Source organism: Sciurus vulgaris (assembly GCF_902686455.1).
Source record: "Sciurus vulgaris genome assembly, chromosome: 5".
NCBI lineage: Eukaryota > Metazoa > Chordata > Mammalia > Rodentia > Sciuridae > Sciurus > Sciurus vulgaris.
This window is the reverse complement of record NC_136465.1, coordinates 73,384,762-73,406,550: the sequence shown is the minus strand read 5'-3', so window position 1 is coordinate 73,406,550 and position 21,789 is coordinate 73,384,762. Positions and strand designations below refer to the sequence as shown.

At 46.6% G+C, this 21,789-nt stretch overlaps 1 protein-coding gene and 2 long non-coding RNA genes across 4 annotated transcripts in view; 1 reads left to right on the top strand and 2 right to left on the bottom strand.

The window, feature by feature from the left end:
- The window catches only part of CD9 (CD9 molecule), a 33,125-nt gene extending 25,799 nt beyond the window's left edge, over positions 1–7,326 (bottom strand). Inside the window, exon 1 of the mRNA XM_079142380.1 lies at positions 7,119–7,326. Coding sequence (XP_078998506.1) covers positions 7,119–7,184 — 66 coding nt within the window. The 5' untranslated portion in view covers positions 7,185–7,326. The remainder of the gene's footprint in view (positions 1–7,118) is intronic.
- Positions 7,327–7,696: 370 nt separating this feature from the next.
- Positions 7,697–21,789, top strand: part of LOC306662558 — a 32,493-nt gene continuing 18,400 nt past the window's right edge. The window contains exons 1-3 of one of the 2 annotated variants that reach the window (XR_013764147.1): positions 7,697–7,980; positions 19,611–19,710; positions 20,629–20,750. This is a non-coding gene — a long non-coding RNA (uncharacterized lncRNA). Of the gene's footprint in view, positions 7,981–19,610; positions 19,711–20,628; positions 20,751–21,573; positions 21,739–21,789 lie in introns of those variants that run through there. The other variant, XR_013764148.1, reaches the window with a different exon arrangement.
- Positions 8,571–19,593, bottom strand: LOC306662557. Its single transcript, XR_013764146.1, has 2 exons — positions 18,977–19,593; positions 8,571–12,505 (listed from the first exon to the last, which is right to left on the bottom strand). It is a non-coding gene; the product is annotated as an uncharacterized lncRNA (long non-coding RNA).

Here is a 21,789-nt window from a genome sequence, read left to right as displayed (position 1 = left end):
AGAATAGAGAAAAGCAGGACATGGAAGGATTGTCCCAGGTTTATAGAAAGGAAGCTTTAAAACATTGAGCATGGGAGTAATAGATTTAAATCCACAGCTCTACCACAAGGAAGAAGGGAATCACTTGGCAGTGGGAGAGCAAGAGGAAGCTGCCTTAGTGGGCAGGGCTTTTGTGTCCCTGGGGTGCACATTCCTCTTTAGGAGTGGGCCATAGAGGGATGTGTACAAGGCTCCCCACCCTGAAAACACCCATTGGAGCTGGGGCATGGCTCTGCGGCATGCATGCAAATTGTCACACTGCTATTGCACATCTAGAAGGTATGAGGTGACTTATATTCAAACCCTAACTTCTTGTTGACTGGAAAAGCAATGACGAGTTCACAATTCTGATTTTGCTTATCTTCACATTTTAGAGTTTTAAATAAATTCATATTATCATTTATTATACTATAGACTCAAAGTAGATCAAAAAGAAAGGAACATTAGAATGTTAAAGAAATTTGTTTTGAATTGAATAAAACTGTCCAATTTACTTTATGGTATTTTAAACCCCCAAGTCAAGGATCCTAAGATCCACATGGGAATTGTGTTGCTTCTATACTTGGACATTTACACGGAGTTCATCAGACTGAGAGTTAGGCAGAGACTGTGTCCTGATGCCGAGATGCTCCATTTGAGGCAGGAGCTTGACAGGAGTTGTGCCCACTAGACTGCCCACATCTGGGGGTGTTCCTGGATGTGCCTTGGGTAAGCTGTGAAGGTCAGTTACTTTCCTAACAGCCACAGCCAACCCCATTCCTGTCCCTGTCCCCTGTCCCCTGCGTGGTGTTCAGTCAGAGGATGGTGTAAGGAGGACTTATAACTTAGATTTCTAATTTTCTCTAACTCAACAGTCCCCAAGCCTCTTTGCTAGGGACCTTCTTTGGAATCAAAGTAACCCTGAGCACTCTCTAAGTCAGACTGTTTTGCCTTTCTGTGTCACTTAAGCAGACTCCTTGTCAACTCCCTAAAAGGTCCCCCGTAAGACATTTCCCTCTTCCTCAAATCCTCAGAGTCAAGATGGTTGGGCCAGGATGGTCCTTCCAGGCTCTATCTGGTGGGAAGGAGGAGAGGAGAAAGTGAGAGCTCTGCTCTTCCTGAACAGAGACAAATCACTCAAGCTATGGGAAAAACCTAACCGCAGAAGCAAAACTTGGCTGGAAGCTCATAAAACTGGATTCTTCCTGTGGACTAGGTATACAGAACACTCATTAAAAGAAGCGAGAGTCAAAGCCACTCCTTGGGCAATGATTAAGCTGCGACTCAGTGAGAATGGGTGCGGAGGCTGGCTCTCTATAGTTTGGGCTGCACTTATCATCATGGGAACTTAGGGTTTTTAATGCCTTTCACAAAACTCCCTATTCTTTCTCCATGCAGCCCCTAGGGAATGGTGAGGCAAGCTGCTTCTTAGGGCAGAAACATGGGATTCAGGATGGAGTAGGAGGTGCCTAGAAATCAAGGGAGAAAAACCAATAAGCATAAGAAGCATTCATGTTCTTAGGTCAATGGCCATTTAGGAAAAAAAAAAAAAAAAAAAAAAAAAAAAGAAAGAAAGGAAAAAAAGGGTAAATAACACCCTCCCCCCAACCTGCTTAAAAAAAAAAAAAAAAATTCAGGCAGAACATTTTCTGGAGGCAGATCCCATTGATTTCATGGGATTCCCTAGAAAGATTAAGATCTCCTCATCTAGGATGACAGCATACAATAATTAAAAACTATCTACAACTTAGTATTTTTTTGCTGGTGGTGGGGGGAAGAAAATTACCGGATGGATGTAATTATTATAAAATTATCTCATCTGGGGACAGGATGTTGCTTTCCACAGCTGCATGCCATCATTTGATGGAAAATGAAAACGTCCCTGGACCAGTCTGACATTTTCCATGGGATGAAGCAGGCAAGAGATCTACAGTCAGACCTCCAAAACATAAATTACAAAGTGTAGTAAGATTTGTCTTTTTAGTCTCCTGAATTTCTTCAGTTGCAATGAATTTCTCCTGGTACTCCAGGGCCTGGGTCTGAGATTTTTGAATCCCAAAACAATGAAGTTGTTGCTCTTTTGTACATAACAGGTAAAGCTCGTTTCTGCAATGTTTATGATCATAAAAAAACCTGAGGCAGGTTCAAATAAAATTTTACTGACCCCACTTGGGAAAGGAAGGCACACGGAACATAGCAAACATGCAGCTTTTTTAAACTTCTCCGCCCTCCTTTCCCTGACTCCACACAGGTCCACCCAGGACATGCCATCCATAAGGTGGCAATAGACCTGCAGAAGTTGTGGACACCTGGGGACCTTGGGCCCCTACTTTGCCACCAGATGTGTCCAGGCAGAGCCTGTTAAGGTTTGTGTCCTACAGAAGAAAAGGTACTTTTGTAAATCCAAGGTATTATTAAGTTCCAAACTGCAACCAACTGTCGAAGCCACGCCTTCTTATAAAACTGAACCGAACAGAAAACAAACAGAACAAACTGGACACAGCTCTGCATGCAAGAGGGAAGGCTCACATCCAACACTCCTCCCAAAGGAAGGTGTGAGAATGCCGATTTGTGACACCAGAAGCCACAAAAGACTCATTTAGGGGAGTAAGGGCTCTTGCAAGTTGGCTCCCGGATAGGGCTGCTTATTGAAGCCCTTCCAAATTCGGGTCTCAACCAGTGACCGCTTCCTTTGAGCACAGGTCTGGGTTGGAGCTGTCAGCCACTTCGAAACCAGAGGTGGAGCATGTGGGAGAGAGTGTGTGCGCGGAGAGTGAACATGAGTGATGTGTACAGGAATGCTCCTCCCCATTGCCCCAAAGGTTAGGAGTTGGGATTTTGTGGTTGGCAACCATCGCTGGGGTGGGAGAGAAAGCATAAAGATGTGGGCAGGGGAGCAGTCCTATTAGCAGTAGACACCTGGCCTCAGCTCACCTCTCCCTAAACCTGCCAGCTCCAGTACAAACACAGCAGCTTCACCACCGCTCAGGCGGTCTAGGTGCCAGACCTGGGAAGCCATTTTATGCAACAGCTCAGCCACTAGCTCAGTCCAACATCCAAGTCAAACAGCTTCTGGAGGAGGCGACAAGTGGGGGGAAGGGGAGGGAGGGACCTTTGCTGCCCACCTCGTCCATACCCTGCACAGAACCTCAATCCTGATGTCTTAGGTTTCTCTGCTATGCAGTTTTATTTTCAGCAGTGCGCCCTCCCACCGCAGTCAGACATGTAGCAACACATGAAATGGAGTCAGTGTTTCCCTGTGGGGAAAGAGGCTGGCACTGATGCAGGAGGAGGTGGAAAAGAAGGGAGGCTGTGTGGACTGGGAGTGTGCTCCTGGCTCCATCTGTGGTTTAAACTTCCACACTTCTCAGGGAATTGCTCCCACCCTCCCTACAGCCTCTAACTACTTTCCACTAGTAACAATAGCTGCTAGGGGTACGGACCCAGCACTGACTGCTAAGCTACTGTGCTAAGTGCATTGCATACATGCCTTAAACCCTTACTGTGACTGGTGGTGACCGGGACATCGAATCCAGAGCTGGATGGAATGACCACAAATATCTCAGGTATATGGGCAATGAAAACAGAACCCCCAGCCAGAGAGACCTCACCCAGGACGAGTAAAGACTGAGTGCCAGGATGGAGATGCAAAACCAGGTTCCTGCTTCAAGATACAGGTGAAGAGAAGCCAAATTCTGAGGAGTAGCCTCAGTATCTACCATGCATTTTCACATCCTGACTCCTATTTTGGGTCATGTGGGAAAATCCTATTGCTATAGGTGGTGGGTGAGGTTGGTTTCATAGGCTGGCTCGAAGGACTTTTTGGGACCATTTGCTCCAACACATTAGTTTTATGGATGAGGAAACTGAGGTCTGGGCAGAAATTGACCTCCTCAAGGTTTCCAAGTGAGTTGAGTACACAGCTGGACTCTCAGCTAGGCCTTTGAATTCCCAGACCAGCTCTCTTATTCATTTCCAAGCTGCTTGTGTGAGGTCCTGGTGACACCATTTTTGGTGTAAGGGAGAATAAGGGGTGAGAGTCAGTGAGCAAAGGGACAGAGGACAGTGGGGGTAGGGTCTGCTGTCCTGTATAGCCAATCCTTTCCCTTCTCTGCTCCAAGTTCTTCCCCTTCCTGACCATGAAGAGGACAGAAAGCCCTCAATTTGTAGGCTTAGGATTTGGGGGTGCAGAATAAGACACATTCCTGGCCTGGCTTAAGCCTGGATTCCCACTTCACAGCTTGAAATACTTGTGCTGTTTGTGACTCTAACACAGTAAGATGTTTTCCCTCTCAACCTTTTTATTTGGGCAGGGGAGGAGGGAGGTAGGCAGGGCAGTCTGAAGGAAATGTGGATACAAACCCAAACGAGACTAGGGAATTTGGCTCTGGGGATTTTGGGAAAACAGACTGCTGGTTTGACTGTGAGCATCAGATGCACAACTGTGTAAGGGAAGGCTGTGCAGGCTCAGCTATCATGGAGTGAGTGACTTAGAAGAATACCAGCGGAACTAGGAAGAGGCACCCCTCTCCCCACTGCCCATTGAGCCTGGATTCTCTCTGGATCCCTGTCACTCATTCCCTCTCAGTGTGCTTTCCAAGGCCCACATCAGGTTCCAAGTTGATAAATACTGGTCTCAAGAGAGAAAGAAATGGCAACATCAAAATAATCCCAGCAGTTCCTGGAGATAATTTGGGGGATCTTCATCCCATTCTTCTTCCATTCTCAGTCAGGATCTGGTAAGGTAACACGTCTAGGCAAGGTGACATACTTCTGAAACTATCCTGCCACCAGACCTTGGATAAGTCACTTAACCTTTCAGGGACCAGATTCCTGATTATCAATCACTAAAATGGGGATAATGCTTCCTGTTCTGGCTGTATCATGGAACTTGGGGGTGGGGTGGGGTGGCTTTGGAGATTGTAAAACTGTACATTCCTGTATTCTATCATCTCCTGGAGGATGAGGGCTTAGTCTCTATAGGACCCCAGTGTAGGACATCTGAACAATAATTAACTCAGAAAAATGTAGCTCACTGCTTACCTCCCTACCTGTGATAGACAGAGGACAGAATGAAAGCAAGGGGCCTGGAGTGTGTAGTATTGGCTCAGTCTCTGTGATCCTGGGCAAATCACCCCCCTCTCTGGGTCTCTGCTTCCTCACTGTGAACAAGCAGCTGGAGTGTACAACCTGTAAAGTCATTCCCAACCCTAAAACCACACACTTCCGGCATGAGACATATCTGTTTCAAATGGCATAGCTAAACAACAATACTTAGCCCAGACAAGGGAGCTCTAAATACAAGTGGGGTAGCAGGCTGGAGACAGTATTGACAGATTGCAGGCCAGCAGGCAACAGACTGGGTAGACATGGGGTGGCCACAGGAGCCTCCCCTCAGCCTCCCGCATATGCTACAGGGCAGATGGGGGTATGCAGGCTCACTGTAGAATTCTGTGGTCCCCCAGTCCCAAACCTTGATGCAGTCTAGGCAGACAGCTGGAGACTAAGGGACGTAGCAGGGGAGAGGCTGTGCTAGGGAAAAGAGAGGAAAAGTCCCCAAAGAGTAAGGATGGGGTGGGACTGGGCCTTCAGACATTCTTTTGTGGTGCCTGGAGTTGGTTAGTGGAGGAAAACAAACCTGGCTGTAGGGTGGCTGCTAGGGTTGGAGGGGTTACCCACTGTAGGCAGGGTCTCCCTAAAGCAGGTCAAAGGTAGAGCAGGGCACAGGGCATTAAAGTGTGTGTGGATTCCTGAAAGAGAAGATGAATTTCTGCAGGATGCAGAAATGACCCCACTTCACCCTAGGGAGAGGATTAACCCTAGGTTTGCTCTGAGGATCCTAGGGACCAGAGTGGCCAGTTGCAGGGGAATAAGCGCATTTTGTTGTTGTTAACAACATCATCTCTCTTAAGGGTGGCACAAGGGTTACTTTGCCAAAACCTTTACTGCTCTCAGAGGGGCAAATACTGTCCATAATGTGTGCAGCAGTTGTGGTCCTCAGAACCAGGACACAGTGTCCTGGTGATTCCTGATTTCAGTCCTTAGTGGTCCCTTAATTTCCCAAGCAAAGGTTGGGAGTGGACACTTTCCTTGTCTGTCACCTCTCTTAGGCTCGGCATTTGTAGAGAGGTGAATTTGTCGAGTGGAGCGGGCAGTGAGCGTCCTCTCCAGGTGAACGCCCATTCTCTGTGGCTCCGCCTTGCCCTTGGGTGGGCTGGTGGGGGTGGGGGTGCGAGGCCGAGGCCCTCCTGGGCGGGCAGCCGGCAGTCGAGGGCACCTGATCTCCTCCGGAAATGCAGAAACGCAGGGCTTGTCTCACAGGAGGGGCCGGTAGGCATCTCCCGCTGCTTCCCCTTCCCAACTCTCCCAGAGTTTTCTCCAGTGAAGATAGTTATCGCTCTTGAAAAAGAATCAAGACAAGCTAGTCTTTCAGGTAGCTTTGAGAGCTCAGGCATTCTCACCGCGGCTCAGAATCCAAGTCTGGCAGAACTGGGGGCCCAAAAAATCCCTCTTCCAGAGTGGAGGGGGATCCCGACATCCCCCGCAAGCCCGCTCCAGTGTAGAAGTGCGAACAGCTCTTTGCTAATCCCTCCCTGCGCCGCCGAGTCCTTTAGAACGCCCGTATTCGGCCTTCCTCCAGTGCCCCGACCCTTGTGGAACCCCATCGGCCACGAACAGCGTTGCCCAACAGTCTTCCTGTCCCAGGGGCTTGAGTCCCAGTTGAAGGTGCTGCGCTTCTCTCGGCCGCCTCTCCCTTTTGCACTCCGAGGGGCCAGGGGTGGGGGCAGACAAACCTCACCACAAACCCTCGATTAGCGAGGGGGGTCGAGGTTGGTCTTGGCGCCCCAGACAACCGGGATACCCAACTTCTCCCGCCCATTAGTTCAGATAAGCCCCCCACAAACATGCCCAGGAGTCCCGCCCGGGTCCGGCCCCGGCCGAAGAGCCAGCTGGCAGCCGCTCTGCCCTTTCTTTTCTCGCCCAGTCTGCCCGGCGCGGGCAGTGCCAGCTACCGGCACTCCCAGCTACCCGGCACCCCGGGACGCGGACTCTGTCAGGGACCGGGGAACAGGTGGCCCCGGACAGGAGCTTTCACTCACCCAGAAGATGAAGTTAAATCCGAAGAGCAGGTATTTGATGCACTTGGTACCTCCTTTAACCGGCATGGTGCGGGATGAATTAGCCTGGACCGGACTGGTTTGGGACCGGGACGTGCGCGCGGTTGGGACAGGAGGGATCCGGCGCTGGACAGAGGTGCTGGAAGCTGCGGGTTGGCCTCGGGCTGCACTTTTAAAAAGTGCCACTCCTTACGGCGCGCGGCCCGCTGCGGTGCGCATGTGCCGTGGAATACCGCCCCTGTCGACCCCGCCCCCGGCCCCACCTGCCCCGCCCACGCCCCGCGGCGGACGGGGCCCAGGTTCCAGGGACTCCGGCACCAGCTGCCCGGGAGTGCGGAGCAGTCGCCCTCACTCGCCCGGGTGCCCTTCCCACGGGTCTGGGTGTCCAGACCCTCCCTCCCGCCATCTTCCTCCTTCCTGCCCTGTACCTTACAACCGTTCTGGGGTCTTTCCAGGACGCCACCCCCACCCCCCCACCTCCGCCTCTTTTACCATGGAGTTATATGGAGGCCTCGCCCTTCCGGTTCTCCTAGTTGATTCAGGGCTCCTGGCCCAAATCCTTCATTTTGGTAGATCCTTCCCAGGTCATCTAGGATAAAGGACCCTTACCTAAGTCGGGCTGCAAGAATGCGGCTCCTGCTTTGACCCCAATTTGAAGGGAAACTGCCTGGCTTGATTTCTTATTTGTGCATCTCTTTGCAAACCTTTACTGACTGAACGTTTTCTTATTTGCATTGTCGTGTGGAGTAGGAGGAATTAGAAGCCCGCAGTCCAGGTAGGAAGACATAGGAAGATTAAGAAAGTCATTATCAAATACTGATCACCTAATAGTAACATGGCCAAGGTCTGGTCAAGTGCTCTTTTGGACTTGGGGTTTAAATGCCCAAGTGGGGAAGAGGGGTTTGTAACCCGGCTTCTGCGCTCTTCTCCTCCACCCCATCCTCCCTCTTGCATCTTGTTCCTAACTGCTCACTGCTGCCTCTGGAACGCCCCAGATGTTGAGCTCTGAGCGTTTCTCCTCTGCTCAAGAACTTTCCGTAGCTCCCTACATTCAGTGACCTAAGTTGAAAATTCCCATCTCACATTCATGTCCAAGTGCAGGACACTCGTGGGACTTTCTGCTACATCTGACGCCCCACCCCTACTCTGCTTCACCTGGCCAGTGTTGCAGGTGTTGTGTTCCGCTGGCTGGCTGACTGGCTCTGCCCTCTTGGCTTATGAAAATTCTATGACCCTTTACCTCTTTCCTGATTCTCATGACTGGGTGAGGACATTCATCTTAATTCCTTTGCATCTTTTTCAAAATGAAATTTTCTTTAGTGTTCTTTGTTAAGTGAAACATGCTCTTAAGGGAAAATCAGAAAATACCAAGAAGAGAAAGACCATAACTCAAAATTTTGCTCAGTAGAAACAGCCACTGTTAGCATATCATAGTTCTTGCTTTGCTCTATTTATTATCATTAGATGTGTCTCATTGATTTTTTTTTTTTTTTTCCAGTGCTGGAGATGGAACTCAGGGCCTCCCAAATGAAGAGCTCTCCCACTGAGCTACTTCCTCTGTCTCATTGATTGATTCATTCAAAAACATGTTTCCAAATCTACTTTATGAGGGTATTTCATTAGGAGCACAGGAGCTGAAAAAGATGGATTAAATCCTATTTTTGTTCTGTGTGAGCTCGTTTGGTGTGGGAGGGAGACAGCCAGCCAGACAAGGGGATAAGTGTGATATTTGGGATTACGTAGGTAGACTTAGGATCTAATGCATCTCAGAGGAGAGGACCCTGACCTAGATTGGGAAGACTCAACTGTCCCACAGAGAAATTTGCTATGCGGAGAATCCAGGGTAAAGGCTGGGGCTGGAGCTCACAGTTGGTTGGAGGAGGTGTTGGGGAGGTGAGGAAGAGCCCACTGGTCCCAGACTTAGCACTTGGGATGTGAGGGGCCAATGAAGTATTGTACAATATGTGTTTCAGGTGGATCCCTGTCTGTACTTTAGGTACTAATTGGGAGGGCAGGACAGGAGGCATAGGCAGTGAGCTGCTTGAGGATAAGGACCATTGTTTGTATCTCCAGTCCTTGGCTCAGAGTCGGACAGAAAATTGAGATGTTGTGTGTGCAGCTGGGTAATGTGAGGGGGTTGGGGAGATGAAAGGTGAACTGAGGGAGAGGGTAGAGATCTTTTAGGAGGCTATTAACTAGTTCAGGTGAAAGAGAGAGAGAGTTGAAGAAAGATTGGGGAAATGGAATGGAAAAATCTGACAAGGTGGAAGCAGGAAGGAAGAGATCAGAGCAGCAGAAGCTTGATTGTGGAGGGTTTCATTCGTTTGTTCTTCTAGCATTTCATTTCTTTTTCTTTCTCTTTTTGTGATACTGGGGATTGAACCCAGGGCTGCTCTACCACTAGTTATATCCTCAGACCTTTTTATTTTTATTTTGTGACAGAATCTTGCTAAGTTGTGGAGCCTGGCCTCAAATTTGTAATCCTTCTGCCCCAGCCTCCTGAGTAGCTGGAATTACAGGTGTGCACCACTACACTGACTCTCCTAATGCTTCTTGAGAGCTTGCCATGTGTAATGGTGAATGCTAAGGGTAATGAGATGAAACTATTGGGGGGATAGTAGGCATGGAAGAATCTCATTGCAGAACAGAGATATCTCCTAAAAGGTAGGCAGGTTCAAGCCCATGGAATCATGACTCAAGGAGAGATGCAACCTAGGATCAAGTGCAGGGCATGTCCTCAAATCAGCTTGAGGTTTCCCAGAACAGGGAACACCACAGTAGCTGACTTTGGAGGGCATAGTCAGTAGACAGGTGGAGAGGGAATTCCAGGCACTGGGAACTGTATGTGCAAAGGCACAGAAGCATGAAACCACAGGCAGCTGGCTGCTTTGGGGAAACTACCAACTGTGAGTGAGCTGGTGGGAGGAAGGAGGATGAGGAAGGAGAGGCAGAGCCTAACTCAGCCAATGCTGAGAGGCCAACAGGAATGTCAGTAATGCTTTACTTGAGTTACTCACCCTAACCCAGTGTCCACTGAGGATGGTTTTACTGCAGTACCACAGTGCTGGAGCACTAGGATTGGGGAGGCAGGTGGGGGAGGAAAACAATGTCCCATTATACTGCTCTGGCCAGAGACCACCTTTCTTAGAACAGATCTAAGAAAAAAAAATTTTTTTTTTTTTTTTAATTTCTTTGTATCCCTCTCTTCCTGCATTAAGCACTCTTGAGGGTTCAGTAAATATTTCAGTTTACAATAGAAACAACTTCTTAGGGTTACTGAGTAGTTCACACATGCAGGCCAGGGCACTCAAGAAATGTAGCCTATCGTTACTATTATTATTTACACTCAGGGAGCAATGAGAGACAGCCCACGGTGCAGGGCATTACGTGTAATCAAGGTGTCCTTGTCATGTGATAAGGACATTGGAACTCAGAGTGAGGAGATCTGAATTTTGGTCATGGTTCCAACCCCATGGTTTATTTTGGACTGATCACCTCCTGTCTCTGGGCCTCAATGGCCTCATCCATACAATGAACCTTTTGGATTGGGAGATGTGAAGTTCCTCTTCATTTTGTTATTATGTGGTGCCTAAGTCTCTGGGCCAGAGTGCTGCAGGGAAGGCTGCAGACAACCAGGAAAGGAGAGATGGAAAAAAATATGGTTTGATTTAAGTGGAAGAGGAAAATCTGGGTAAGCCCTTGAGTCAGAGATCACATGGAGGCAAGACTTTCCAGGCTTTGTGGAGCTGGAGTGGGAAAACTCCCTTCCCTAGGGCATCCTGTTTATGGAAAACCCCAGGCTCAGCTTGGGGTCCACTTTGGCTCTTGTGCCCCCCCTGGTGGTAAGATTTGAACACACAGGGACCAGGCAGTCTAGTGATCAGTGACACCCACAGGTGGGGACTATTCATCCCTCCAGCTGATGTCAATGACTTTATAGGGCAACAGGCAGGATGTCCAGTCTCATGGACCACCAAGGCCCTCCCAGCCACCATATCAGTGGCCATTTTGGTTCATCTTTACTTCTAGAAACTTCTTTGCTGCTTTTCTTCGTAAGCTCCTGTGCCACTGTCACCACAGATGAGGTCTGAGAAGGTCCCTCCAAAAGGGCAATGGAACTTCAACTGGGCCTGGGAGGGCTCTTGACTTATGCCACTGAAAATAATTTCAGGGCATATAGAAAGCAATGCACAAGCAAAAGATTTACTAAAGTACAGTAAAGCAAAGGTATATATACTCAAAAGGCGGGGTGTGGACACCCTTTACTTCTCAGAGAACAGGAATGACACACCCAGGGTTGAGCTCTCCGACTGTGTATATAATTTTACTGGGAAGAATTGTGCATGTTCCCAGGCAAGCTTTTGTGAAAACCAAATCCCATGTTAATCATCTGATATTTGAGGTTCAGAATGCTCATTCCTGGTTGAACAGTCAAGCTCTATATCGCTTGTGGGCACATTGTGGAAGTCTTTGAATTTGGTGACACTTAAATTGATTATGTTTTTGTCCTAGTGGATCTGGTACGAGCATCTGATCTGGTTTTGTTCATCTAGTTAAAGAGACAAGCATGTCTGGTCATGCTCATAGATCTGGGTCTCCATCTAGTAAGGATCTCTTTTTCTCTCTCCCAGTGAGCCCTCTTATCTCTCCACCACCTCACAAAGCCCTCCACGATCACTCCAATCTTTTCCTCCATGAATCACCTTGTTGGAATCTCTTGTGTGTGACTTCATCTTCTAGTATGTGTGCACATTTTGGTGGTGAGCTCCTCCAAAATACACATTCATTGATGAATTTGTGTTCTCTTGAACTCTTGGTCCCTTGCTGACCTGGTGGGCTCTCTGTATACATTTGTGGAATAACTGCAAGTGAGAATGTCTTCCTCAGGCTTTCATCCCTAGGCCTCTGCTTTTCTCTCAGCTCCTGTATTAAGCATTCATTTCTTCTTATCATTTCCTTTGTTTGACTCACCTCTGCATAAATTCAAGTCATGATACTCATTCAACAGCTCTCCAAATATGCCCCACCCTAGTACCTGACACCCAGGAATGTGCCACTTTATTTAAATGGTATAAGGGACTTTGCCAAAGTGATTAAATTAAAGGATCTTGAACTGGGGTGTTTATCTTGGACCATCCTGGTGGGTCCAGTATAATTAAAAGTATAAGTCCAGTATAAGAGAAAGGCAGGAAGGTCTGAACTTGAAAATGAGATCTGAGGACAGAAGCAGAGGCCACATGCCACATGCATGGCCACATGCCCAGGACCATGGATCATGGAAGCAGGAACAAGGGAAGAAACCAGTTCTCTTCTAGAGTTGCCAGGAGGAGCAAATGCAACTCTGCATTTTAGACTTCTGACCTGTGGAACTGTAAAATAATTAAATATGTATTATTGTAAGCCACTAAATTTTTGGATAATTTGTTATAGAACCAGTAGGAAATGAACACAGTTATTAAAATAAACATTAGGACCAGAGGTCCTAATCCCTAAGGGCTTCCTAAACCTAAAACTGACTTTCCTCTCTCTTTAGCATCAGTGAGCATCCAAACCCCACATCATCTGGGGTTCTTCCTCCTTCCACTAGTCTTGCACCTGCTAAGCAAATGTGATTCTTCTTTCCTAGTATCTCTCATGGTATTGCTAGGAGGTGCCACAGATGTTGTCCTATTAAAAGTTAAGAATCCAGGCCTAAAGCAGAATATAGTGATTAAGTGGCAAAGGTCAGACCTCAGGTCTTCCACCCCACTTTGGTTCTCATCTTTCCTTCTTCTTGCCACCTCCCATAATAGGGGCCACATCCTCGAAACTCATCCTAGATTCAGGCAACTGTCCTACCTTCTGACCTGTTTCCCTGCCATTTACCTTCCAGTCTGCACACCTCATTGGATTGATGGGCTGCCCTAGGTTGTTCTGGTCTCACCCAGAAGGTCTTTTTATTGCATTAAACACACACACTCAACAAGGAAACTACCTATGTGTAGTGTGAATTTGATCAAGATTCCATGGATGGGTAGATAAGGTATCACATCTCACATGTCAGTAACACCATTCTAAAAATCCTTTTTGGATTTGTCTTTCTTCAGACTTCCATTCGGTGGCAGCCACCCTTGTCTCCTCCCCCCAGTATCGCCGCCCAGCCTCTACCAGTCTTTAGGACCTTACTTCCTGTTCCCCAACCCTTACCCAGTGGATGTCCTCTGCATATGTCCTTGTGGAGCAATTTAGCTCTAGCTGGGTATTTCTAGTTTGAATCCCTCCCCTCTCCCTACCCCTGTTCAACAAAACAAATGATATTCTCAAGGTCTGTCCTACTTTTATGGAAGAAGAGGGTGGGCAGGGAGGAGTTATAAGTACTTAATATTTAACATCAAATTTTCATCATGCTCCTAAAGCTTTGCTTGACTCTTTCCTGCTTATTTTTTCTGCTCAAAGACCTCCCAACTTCTCTTACCGAGATCTGCTTCTGAATGATTTTCCAAAGCACTTGACACCTTCTCATGAAGTAGGGGTTTCTTCCAATGTGTATTGTTATTTATCTGCCTCCTCTAGCTAGAATGTAAAGGCCATGTGCTGTTTTGTTCTTTGATGTACTCTGTGTGCTTGGAACAGTGTCTGACACATAGCAGGTACACAATAAATAGCAAATGTATGAAAATCTGATATTGTGATTCTAAGGACAGCATAAAGACCCTTTGTTCTCTCATCTTAACCTCTATTTATAATTCTGTTCACTCTTTGGAGACACCACATGAAATCCCACATCTACCCCTGTGTTCCCCACTTCCTTTCCTCAGACCCAGCTCCTCCTGGTCCTTCCTCATCTTAGCTTACCGCTCTGAGGCCAGCTCAGCACCTGCCTTCCCCAGCATCCTCAGCCATCCCAGTCTGCTCTGATCCTCCTTCTCAGTGTGCTTCTATAATAATTTGTTTCTGAACCATCCTTTAGACTCAACAAGTTTTGTCCTGGATGGTAGTTTCATTTGTATTTTTATTTTATTTTATTTCGTTAAATATTTTTTTTAGATGTTGATAGACCTTTATTTATTCATTTATTTGTATGTGGTACTAAGAATCGAACCCAGTGCCTCAGACATGCTAGGTAAGCACAATACCACTGAGCCACAACTCCAGACTGCATGTATATTTTTTAAAAAAAATTTCTCTAGTTTGATTACCAGCCCCTCTTGTATCCATAGCAGGTACTTTCCAAATGCTTGGTGAAAAAATATAACCCAAGGACTAACACTTAGATGGACACATGTTATGTGCCACATGAGATTCTAACTGCTGTATAAAAACTCATTTAATATGTAGACCCCCTATGAGGTTGATGGCTTATCATTTCCATCTTATGAATGGAGAAAACAAGTCACAAGGAGGTTCATTAACTCACTAGGAAGCAGCAAATCCAGGATTTGAACCCAGGTGGTCTGGCCCCAGAGCCTGGGTGCTAAACTGCCTATTCATGAGGTGAGTGGATACATTACTATTGACAGTATGTGCTCCTTTCCCCCCTCTCCAAGACTGTATTGTTACATTGCCCAGGCTGACCCTGATCTTGTGGGCTCAAACAATCCTCTTGTCTCAGCTCTCCAAATAACTGAGACTATAGGAATGCAACACTGCACCTACTTCTCTTCTCCATTTTTGTCCTTTGTTGGTAAATGTGGGTCGAAGGGGCTGCAGGTACCCTACCAGGGGTCTTGCCATCCTGAAAGGTCTTCACAGCAAGCTGACACTCTGAATCTTAGGGGGTTGATAATAGGAGGTGAGTTTGGTCTCATCTCTGCTAGAATCTGCCTGGCCCTTCTGAACCTCATTTTCCATGGCTGCAAAGAAAGGGAGATCATTCTCTTTCTGCACCATCAGGGTGGGGATGGATCTACGTGCCCTGGCCAGGCCTGCCCTGGGCTCAGTGGTAGGAACTGGCAGCCCATGGGGGGGTGACTTCTGTTCTAGTTGAACTTCTGGATTCAGGAGGAGGAAAAGTGTGTGTGTGTGTGTGTGTGTGTGTGTGTGTGTGTGTGTGTGTGTGTGTAGTGTTTCCTGTATAGAAGGGTAGAGAAGTTATAGGAAAATATCATGGACCATTATATATTATAATGATTATAGGGCTGGGGATATAGCTCAGTTGGTAGAGTACTTGCCTTGCAAGCACAATGCCCTAGGTTCAATCCCCAGCACTGCAAAAAAAAAAAAAAAAAAAAAAAAAGTAATGATCGTATATAATAGTGGGGTTTGTTGTGATGTATTCAGACATGCACATAAATTGATCAATTTCATTCTGCAGTGCCCTCTCCTCCTCCTCCCGCCCCTTGGCCTTCTTCCTTTACCATAATAGTTTTCCCTCTATTTTCATGGGATCCCCTTTTTCCTTTTTCCTCTCTAACTCCACATATGAGAAAAAACATATTACTCTTGACTTTCTTAGTCTGGTTTAATTTGTCTAACATGATGTTGTCCAGTTCCATCCATTTTCCTGCAAATGACATAATTGCGTTCTTCTTCATGGCTGAAGAAACCGCCATTATGTTTACATACCACATTTTCTTTAAGCCCATTTTATGTATGAGGAAATGCAGCTTGGAACTATGACTATAATGTATAATCATTATGCTTCAATAAAAAATTTAAGAAAAGGCTTAGTAGAATTCCTATGTCACTGTTGCAAGAGAATCAAAACATTGTTCCTGAATGTGGAAGTGCTCTGTAAAGTGAAAGGGTGCTTAAAAACCTAACTTTTATTCTGAATCTCATGGGATAGTGGCAGTGAACTTGGCTATTATAAAATGTTAAATGGGCCCAAGCCTCAGAGTCCTGGAGTTTTGGCCTAAAGAGACGTTTTTGCTCTTTGTAGAGTGAATTATCTGACTTTTGGGCATCACTGCCCAACATGTGTTTACTACACATTTACTGCACAAGTTCTAAGTATTGGAGTAGGCTGGACTCTGGTCTTGCTCAGGAGATGCTCTTCTTCTAACTGGGGATGCATTATGTGGTAGGCACCAATCAGTGGACTGTAGGGGAGTGAAGGGCAGCAGAGGTCCAGAGATCTGAGGGTACTAGTGTGGACTGACCTTGGAGCAACCTTATTTACAGGTGGGGCAGGGGGCTTTGGGCTTAGTTAGCCCTTTGTCTGCCTCCCAATTTCCATACTGCTCAGCTTGAGCTAGCCCTGAGAAGTTTCCACCCAAGGGCAAGTGAAGTCACTAAATCCATTTTGCTGATAATTTCTTTGTGTCTTATGGGATATTTGATTGATTCTCCAGAGACTATAATCTCCTTGAGGTCTTATCTCCCCCAATTCTGTCTGGGGTGGTTTGGATTCAGGCTTCTCCTAGAGGGTCAGTGTGTGTGTGTGTGTGTGTGTGTGTGTGTGTGTGTGTGTGTATAAGTTGGGACTTGTATGTGGGTTCAGGAGGATGTAGGTAGGTGACATATAATTAGGATGAATTTGAAGGTAAGAAACATTCATTGGAGCTTGTGAGTTATTGCCATGAGTCATTGCCTGGAGACAATGAAGCCAGAACTCCAGCTCATGGCATGCGGGTCCCTCATCTAGCTTCTGCCAACATCTGTCACCTGAGTTCCCCACTTCTGGCAACTTATTTGCTCCTGCTGTTCTGCTCTCTACCCTCCTCACTAAAATTTTAATTTTGGAACCCTTTTAGGTTTACAGAAAAGCTACAAAGACAGTATAACTCCTACACTCCAATGTTAACATGGTGTATTGGCCAAAACTATGAAATGAAAAGTTTTGAGCAATGCAGTGAACAGCTTTATTTTGTTTTATGCATAATTATAATATTATTTACATAACATTTTTTATAAGAGTTGTTATATATATATATATATATATATATATATATATATATATATATATATTTCTGTAACCAAATAATAAATACCTTCAAACATAGGGAAAGAAAACGAAGAAATTGATATTTCCTATTGACCATCTGTTTAACTAGACTTCAGATTCTTTCAGATTTGACAAGTTATTCCACTAATATTCTTTTTCTACTCTAGAATCTAAGTTCCCACATTGCCTTTAGTAGTTTGCATTGCATTTAATTCTCTGAACCCACTGGGCTCATTTCCTATCTCTCTCTAACTTTGAGCCTGTCATTCTCTTTGTTTGCACCAACTTTCCTGTTTAGAGCAAACTCCCATTCTTCCTGCAGCAACTCCTGTCTTGGATCAGGGATAATGTTAGGAACTTGGTGGGATTGGAATTTGAGGATCTGGCTGTCAACAATATGAATTGATACTCCCATTTCCAGATCCAAGATCTCATTTGGTTTTTATATAGCCTTCTTTTTGCAAGTATGAACAAATACTGTATTTGTAAGATTTTTGTCATCATAGTGAAATACCTGAGACAAAGTAACTTTGTAAAGAGAAGAGGTTTACTTAGCTCACAGTTTTGGAGATTGCTTGTCCAAATAAGACCTTGAGATGGGGAGATTATCTTGAATTATCCATGTGAGCCCAATCGAACTCCTCGGATCCTTAAAATTGGAGATGTGACAGAGGGTAAGAGAGACATGACCCAGACAAAGTGCTGTCTTTATAGATGGAGGAAGCCACAAACTGAGTCATTTGGCAGCCTGTAGATACTGAAAAAGGAGGAAAAGAATTTTCCCCTAGAGCTTCCAGAAGGAAGGCAACCCTGCCCATACCTTGATCTTTGAGTGCAGTGAGACCCATGTGTCAGACTTCTGACTTGCCAAAGTATAATATATGCAACAAATATGTGTTAAATTTGTGATAATCTGTTATACCAACAATAGAAAATTACACTCTATCTTAGAGATATTTCCATATTACTACAGAGATTACAGAAGTGTTAATTCCTCATTGTTATACATAGGATATGGAGACTGACAGATCTGGGCTTGAGTCCAGGCCCAGCCACACACTAGTTGAGCAATTCTGGACACATTGTTACCCATCTGAGCCTGCCTCCTCATTTGCAAAAGGGACTGATGGTAAACCCGCTTCACAGGGCTGCTCTGAGGATTAAATCACATTATGCATACTAAACATTTAGCACAGTGCCCGGCACATAGTAAAAGCTGAAGAAAGAACATTTGTTAACACTGTTATGAATTAGATTGTAATTATTATAACCAGGAACTTCCTCCGAGTTCTCCACGTCTTGTTGACCTCTCTTCGAACTCCTCATAGACTTAGGAGACAGCCCATAAGTCAGCCCTTGCTTTCCGCACCAAACTCCTCTCTTATCTTGAATGCTGGATTCCCTTTGTGTTCAGGGCCCTGTTTCCTTAGGCAATGGCCAGCGGTGCGAGGTCTGGGACTCTGTTTCAGTTGTCTCGGTGATGGTATTTAGGATGACATATCGCCTGAGTGATTGCTCTATGAATAGGCAATTTCCATGAGGGACTGGCTGTGACTATTCTGTCACTTTTTCTAAAGTTGAGATTCCTTCCTTCCCACACCAGGGTCATGTCATGGGCACAGCTGAACCCTGGCAGGCTCCCATGCTGCTCCCTGTGGCACAGATTCTCAGAGATCTTAAGAGTCCCTCCTGATGTCCCCAACAGGCAGCTTTTGCACTAGGTCACCCACCCCCCATCACCCTGAGGCAGGCCTTTGTGCTGGTAGGGAATTCTGGCTAGCAGAAAAGTTTTCCTCCTTCCCTGGAACCCCGGTCCGCATCCTGCGCTCTGGGTCCACATGGAACTAGTGCTGCCTGGAGAGAGAGGTATGGGAACCTGTCCCAGCTCTGCCCATTCCTTGCTGGGTGGCTCCTGGTTATGTGAGTCTTTTTTGAATTTTTTAAATAATCTGTTAAAAGGAAAGGAAAAACTTACCTTTCGGGATGGCTGTGGAAGGCATTCCACATGCAGTGACTGTCCATTCGGGCTGCATCCCTCCTGTTCTGCTCCAGTCCACACCCTCAGGTGCCTCAACAGCTCATGGAAAGATTATTGGAGCCATCTCTGTCTGCTACTCCAGGGGTGCAGTACACAGACCCAGCCCAGGCTCTCCAGTAGGATGGCTTTATCTGCCTGGAATCTTTCTTCTGTTTCTGACCAGCTTTACTTTCAGTTCTTTCCTGCCCAACTTCAGGCTTTTCCTTCTCTTCTCTGGCCTGGCAGCAGCTCAAACCTTTCTATTCCCACCACACAAACCCCACAGACTCTAATGCTCTTGCTGGGAACAGAAATACCACCTTATTTTTAGCTCTGGCCCTGGTCCATCTCATGGCACCTTCCCTACATGAACTTGGCCAGCTCTGCAAGTTGTTTTCCCAAATCCTTAGAGCCACAGGATTTCTCTCTGTCCACAACATTCACATGGGCTCTGCCCACATCTCTCTCCCCACTAGTTACCCCTTTTGCCTCTGTAACTTGCATGACCAGTTTGTATACATCTGTTTCTGCCACAAACACTCCAGAAAGTATGGCCATGTCTGCTTTACCTACTCCCTGTCCCTCTCTCCAGCGGAAGAGCTTTTCCTGGAAAAACCAGGCTGGAGGGAAGAAGGGAAGATGGCAGAAAGGAGATGTTATTTACTTCTTGGTAGTGAGGCCAGCTGAGGAAGGTATGCTGATCTTCGCAGCCCCTGCATGCACACTGCAAACTGCCTTCCATGGCAGGGTCAGACCTGCCTGCTTTCTGAGGCAAAAGTAGTCACCCCAGAGATGACCACACTTGCCCTCTCGGTGTAAACTCAAAGAGGAACAAGCAAATAAGCATTCTCTTTCGGGGCGAAGCATGGTACACCAACCCTGAGAGTAAACTTGGGTTTCTAAGTTGAGATCTGTGTGCTTCCCCAGACAGGGCGCATTCATCTCTCTTGAGGCTGGATCTTGAGGCCAGCTACTGGTTCCAAGTGTCTTTAGCATGAAAACCACTGTCAACAGAGCTTTTTCTGGGGATTACTCCACTTGTAATCCTGAACTGGAAGTTCCTTGAGGCATGGACATTTTGTTCTCATTCCTCTTGCTCTCTCTCTCTTTTTTTTCTGTGCTTTGGATCTAACTAACCCAGGGCCTCCTGAGTGCTGGGCGAGTGCCCTGCCACTGAGCTAACTCCCAGCTCCTCATTCCTCTTTTTATCTCCAATTTCTCAGGGTAAAACCCAGACCCCTAGGGGCTACAGTACTAGCACCTCCTCATATGGGGCACCTGCCCCTCCCGCTTCCCCAAATGCCTGCTTTGGACTCTGCACTCCCCATCTGCTGTTCCCCCTGCTCGAATCCTTCTTCCCCAGGGTCTGCAAGGCCATTTCCCTTGCTTCTTCCAGGCTCCAATGCACCCTTCTCAGGGATGGCTTCTCCATTTCCACATGACCCAGCCCAGTGTACCCCAGGCCTTTCCTATCCTCTTTTGCTTGGATCCCTCTATCTCCCCTATTATTGCTGGGTATAGTATACATTTCATGGTTTTCTCTTTTTTGTATCTCCTTGTGAACTTCATGGATCATGGTCTATTCCTTTTGTTTGCTGTTTTGTCTCCAGGGCCTGTGCCATAGTGGATATTTATTCTTATTTGTGGAACATGGAAAGTGAGTGCTCAGTATGAGTAGATGGAAACATGACTGGCAGAGGAAGCCTCCCAGCCTGGGCAGTGGGACTCCTGGGTAAGTGGGCATGTTCAGGAGAGGGTGGGGGCCACTGGTGTCCCTCTGCAGGTGGAGTGGCTGCCTATCAGCCAGGCGGGACACACTGAGTCTGCATAGAGGGCTGGTGTTGGAACTATCCAGGAGGCTGTGCTAGGCCTGGCCGGGGCGATGGGTCCCTGGCTCATCTGCCAGCGGTTCCTGCCCTTCCCTTCCTGTGTGGTGAGTCAGCCACACCACTGGGGAAATGTACCAGGGAAATGGTCCCTGTCAGGAGTGCAGTGGGGCTAAGGGTCAACAAAACAAGGACTTGCTTATGTATGTACCCTGCTGTGCCGCCCACCAGAATGCCTGTTCCGGGGTGAGATGTGTCCCTTTAAATCATATGTTGAGGTCCTAACCCCCTGTGCCTCAGACTATGAATTCATTTGGAAATAGGGTTATTGCAGATGTAATCGGTTAAATTAAAATGAGGTTATCCTGGAGTGGTGTGGGTCTCTAATGCTATGTTTGGTGTCCTTATAAAAAGAAACCAAGCGAACATGGATCAAAGTTGAACGCATCATGCCAAGTGAAATAAACCAGAAACCAAAAGGACAAGTATTGTGTTATTCCACTTATTAGGCACCTAGAATAGTCAGATTCATAGAGACAGATTATAAGAGTGGTGACTTGGAGCTGGGGTGAGAGAGGGTGTTGAGGAATTATTTTTAATGGATACAGAGTTTCAGTTTGGGATGACAAAAAGGTTCTGGAGATGGTAGAACATTGTGAATGCCACTGAATTGCGTAGTTGAAGTTGGTTAAAATGGTAATGTTTTTTGTCACGTATGTTTTATGAAGACTATGAAGAGAGATGCTGTGGACGAGAATACCAACTACAGGTCAAAGAGTGCCAAAGACGGCCTGGCCTGCAAAGTACCAGCAGTGCTTGGAGCAGACTCTCCTCACAGCTGTCAGGAGGGACACCTGTTCACACCTTGATCTCTGACTTCTGGCCTCCAGAACTGTGAGACAATAGATTTCTGTTTAAACCACCCAGTCTGTGGTGTTTTGTTAC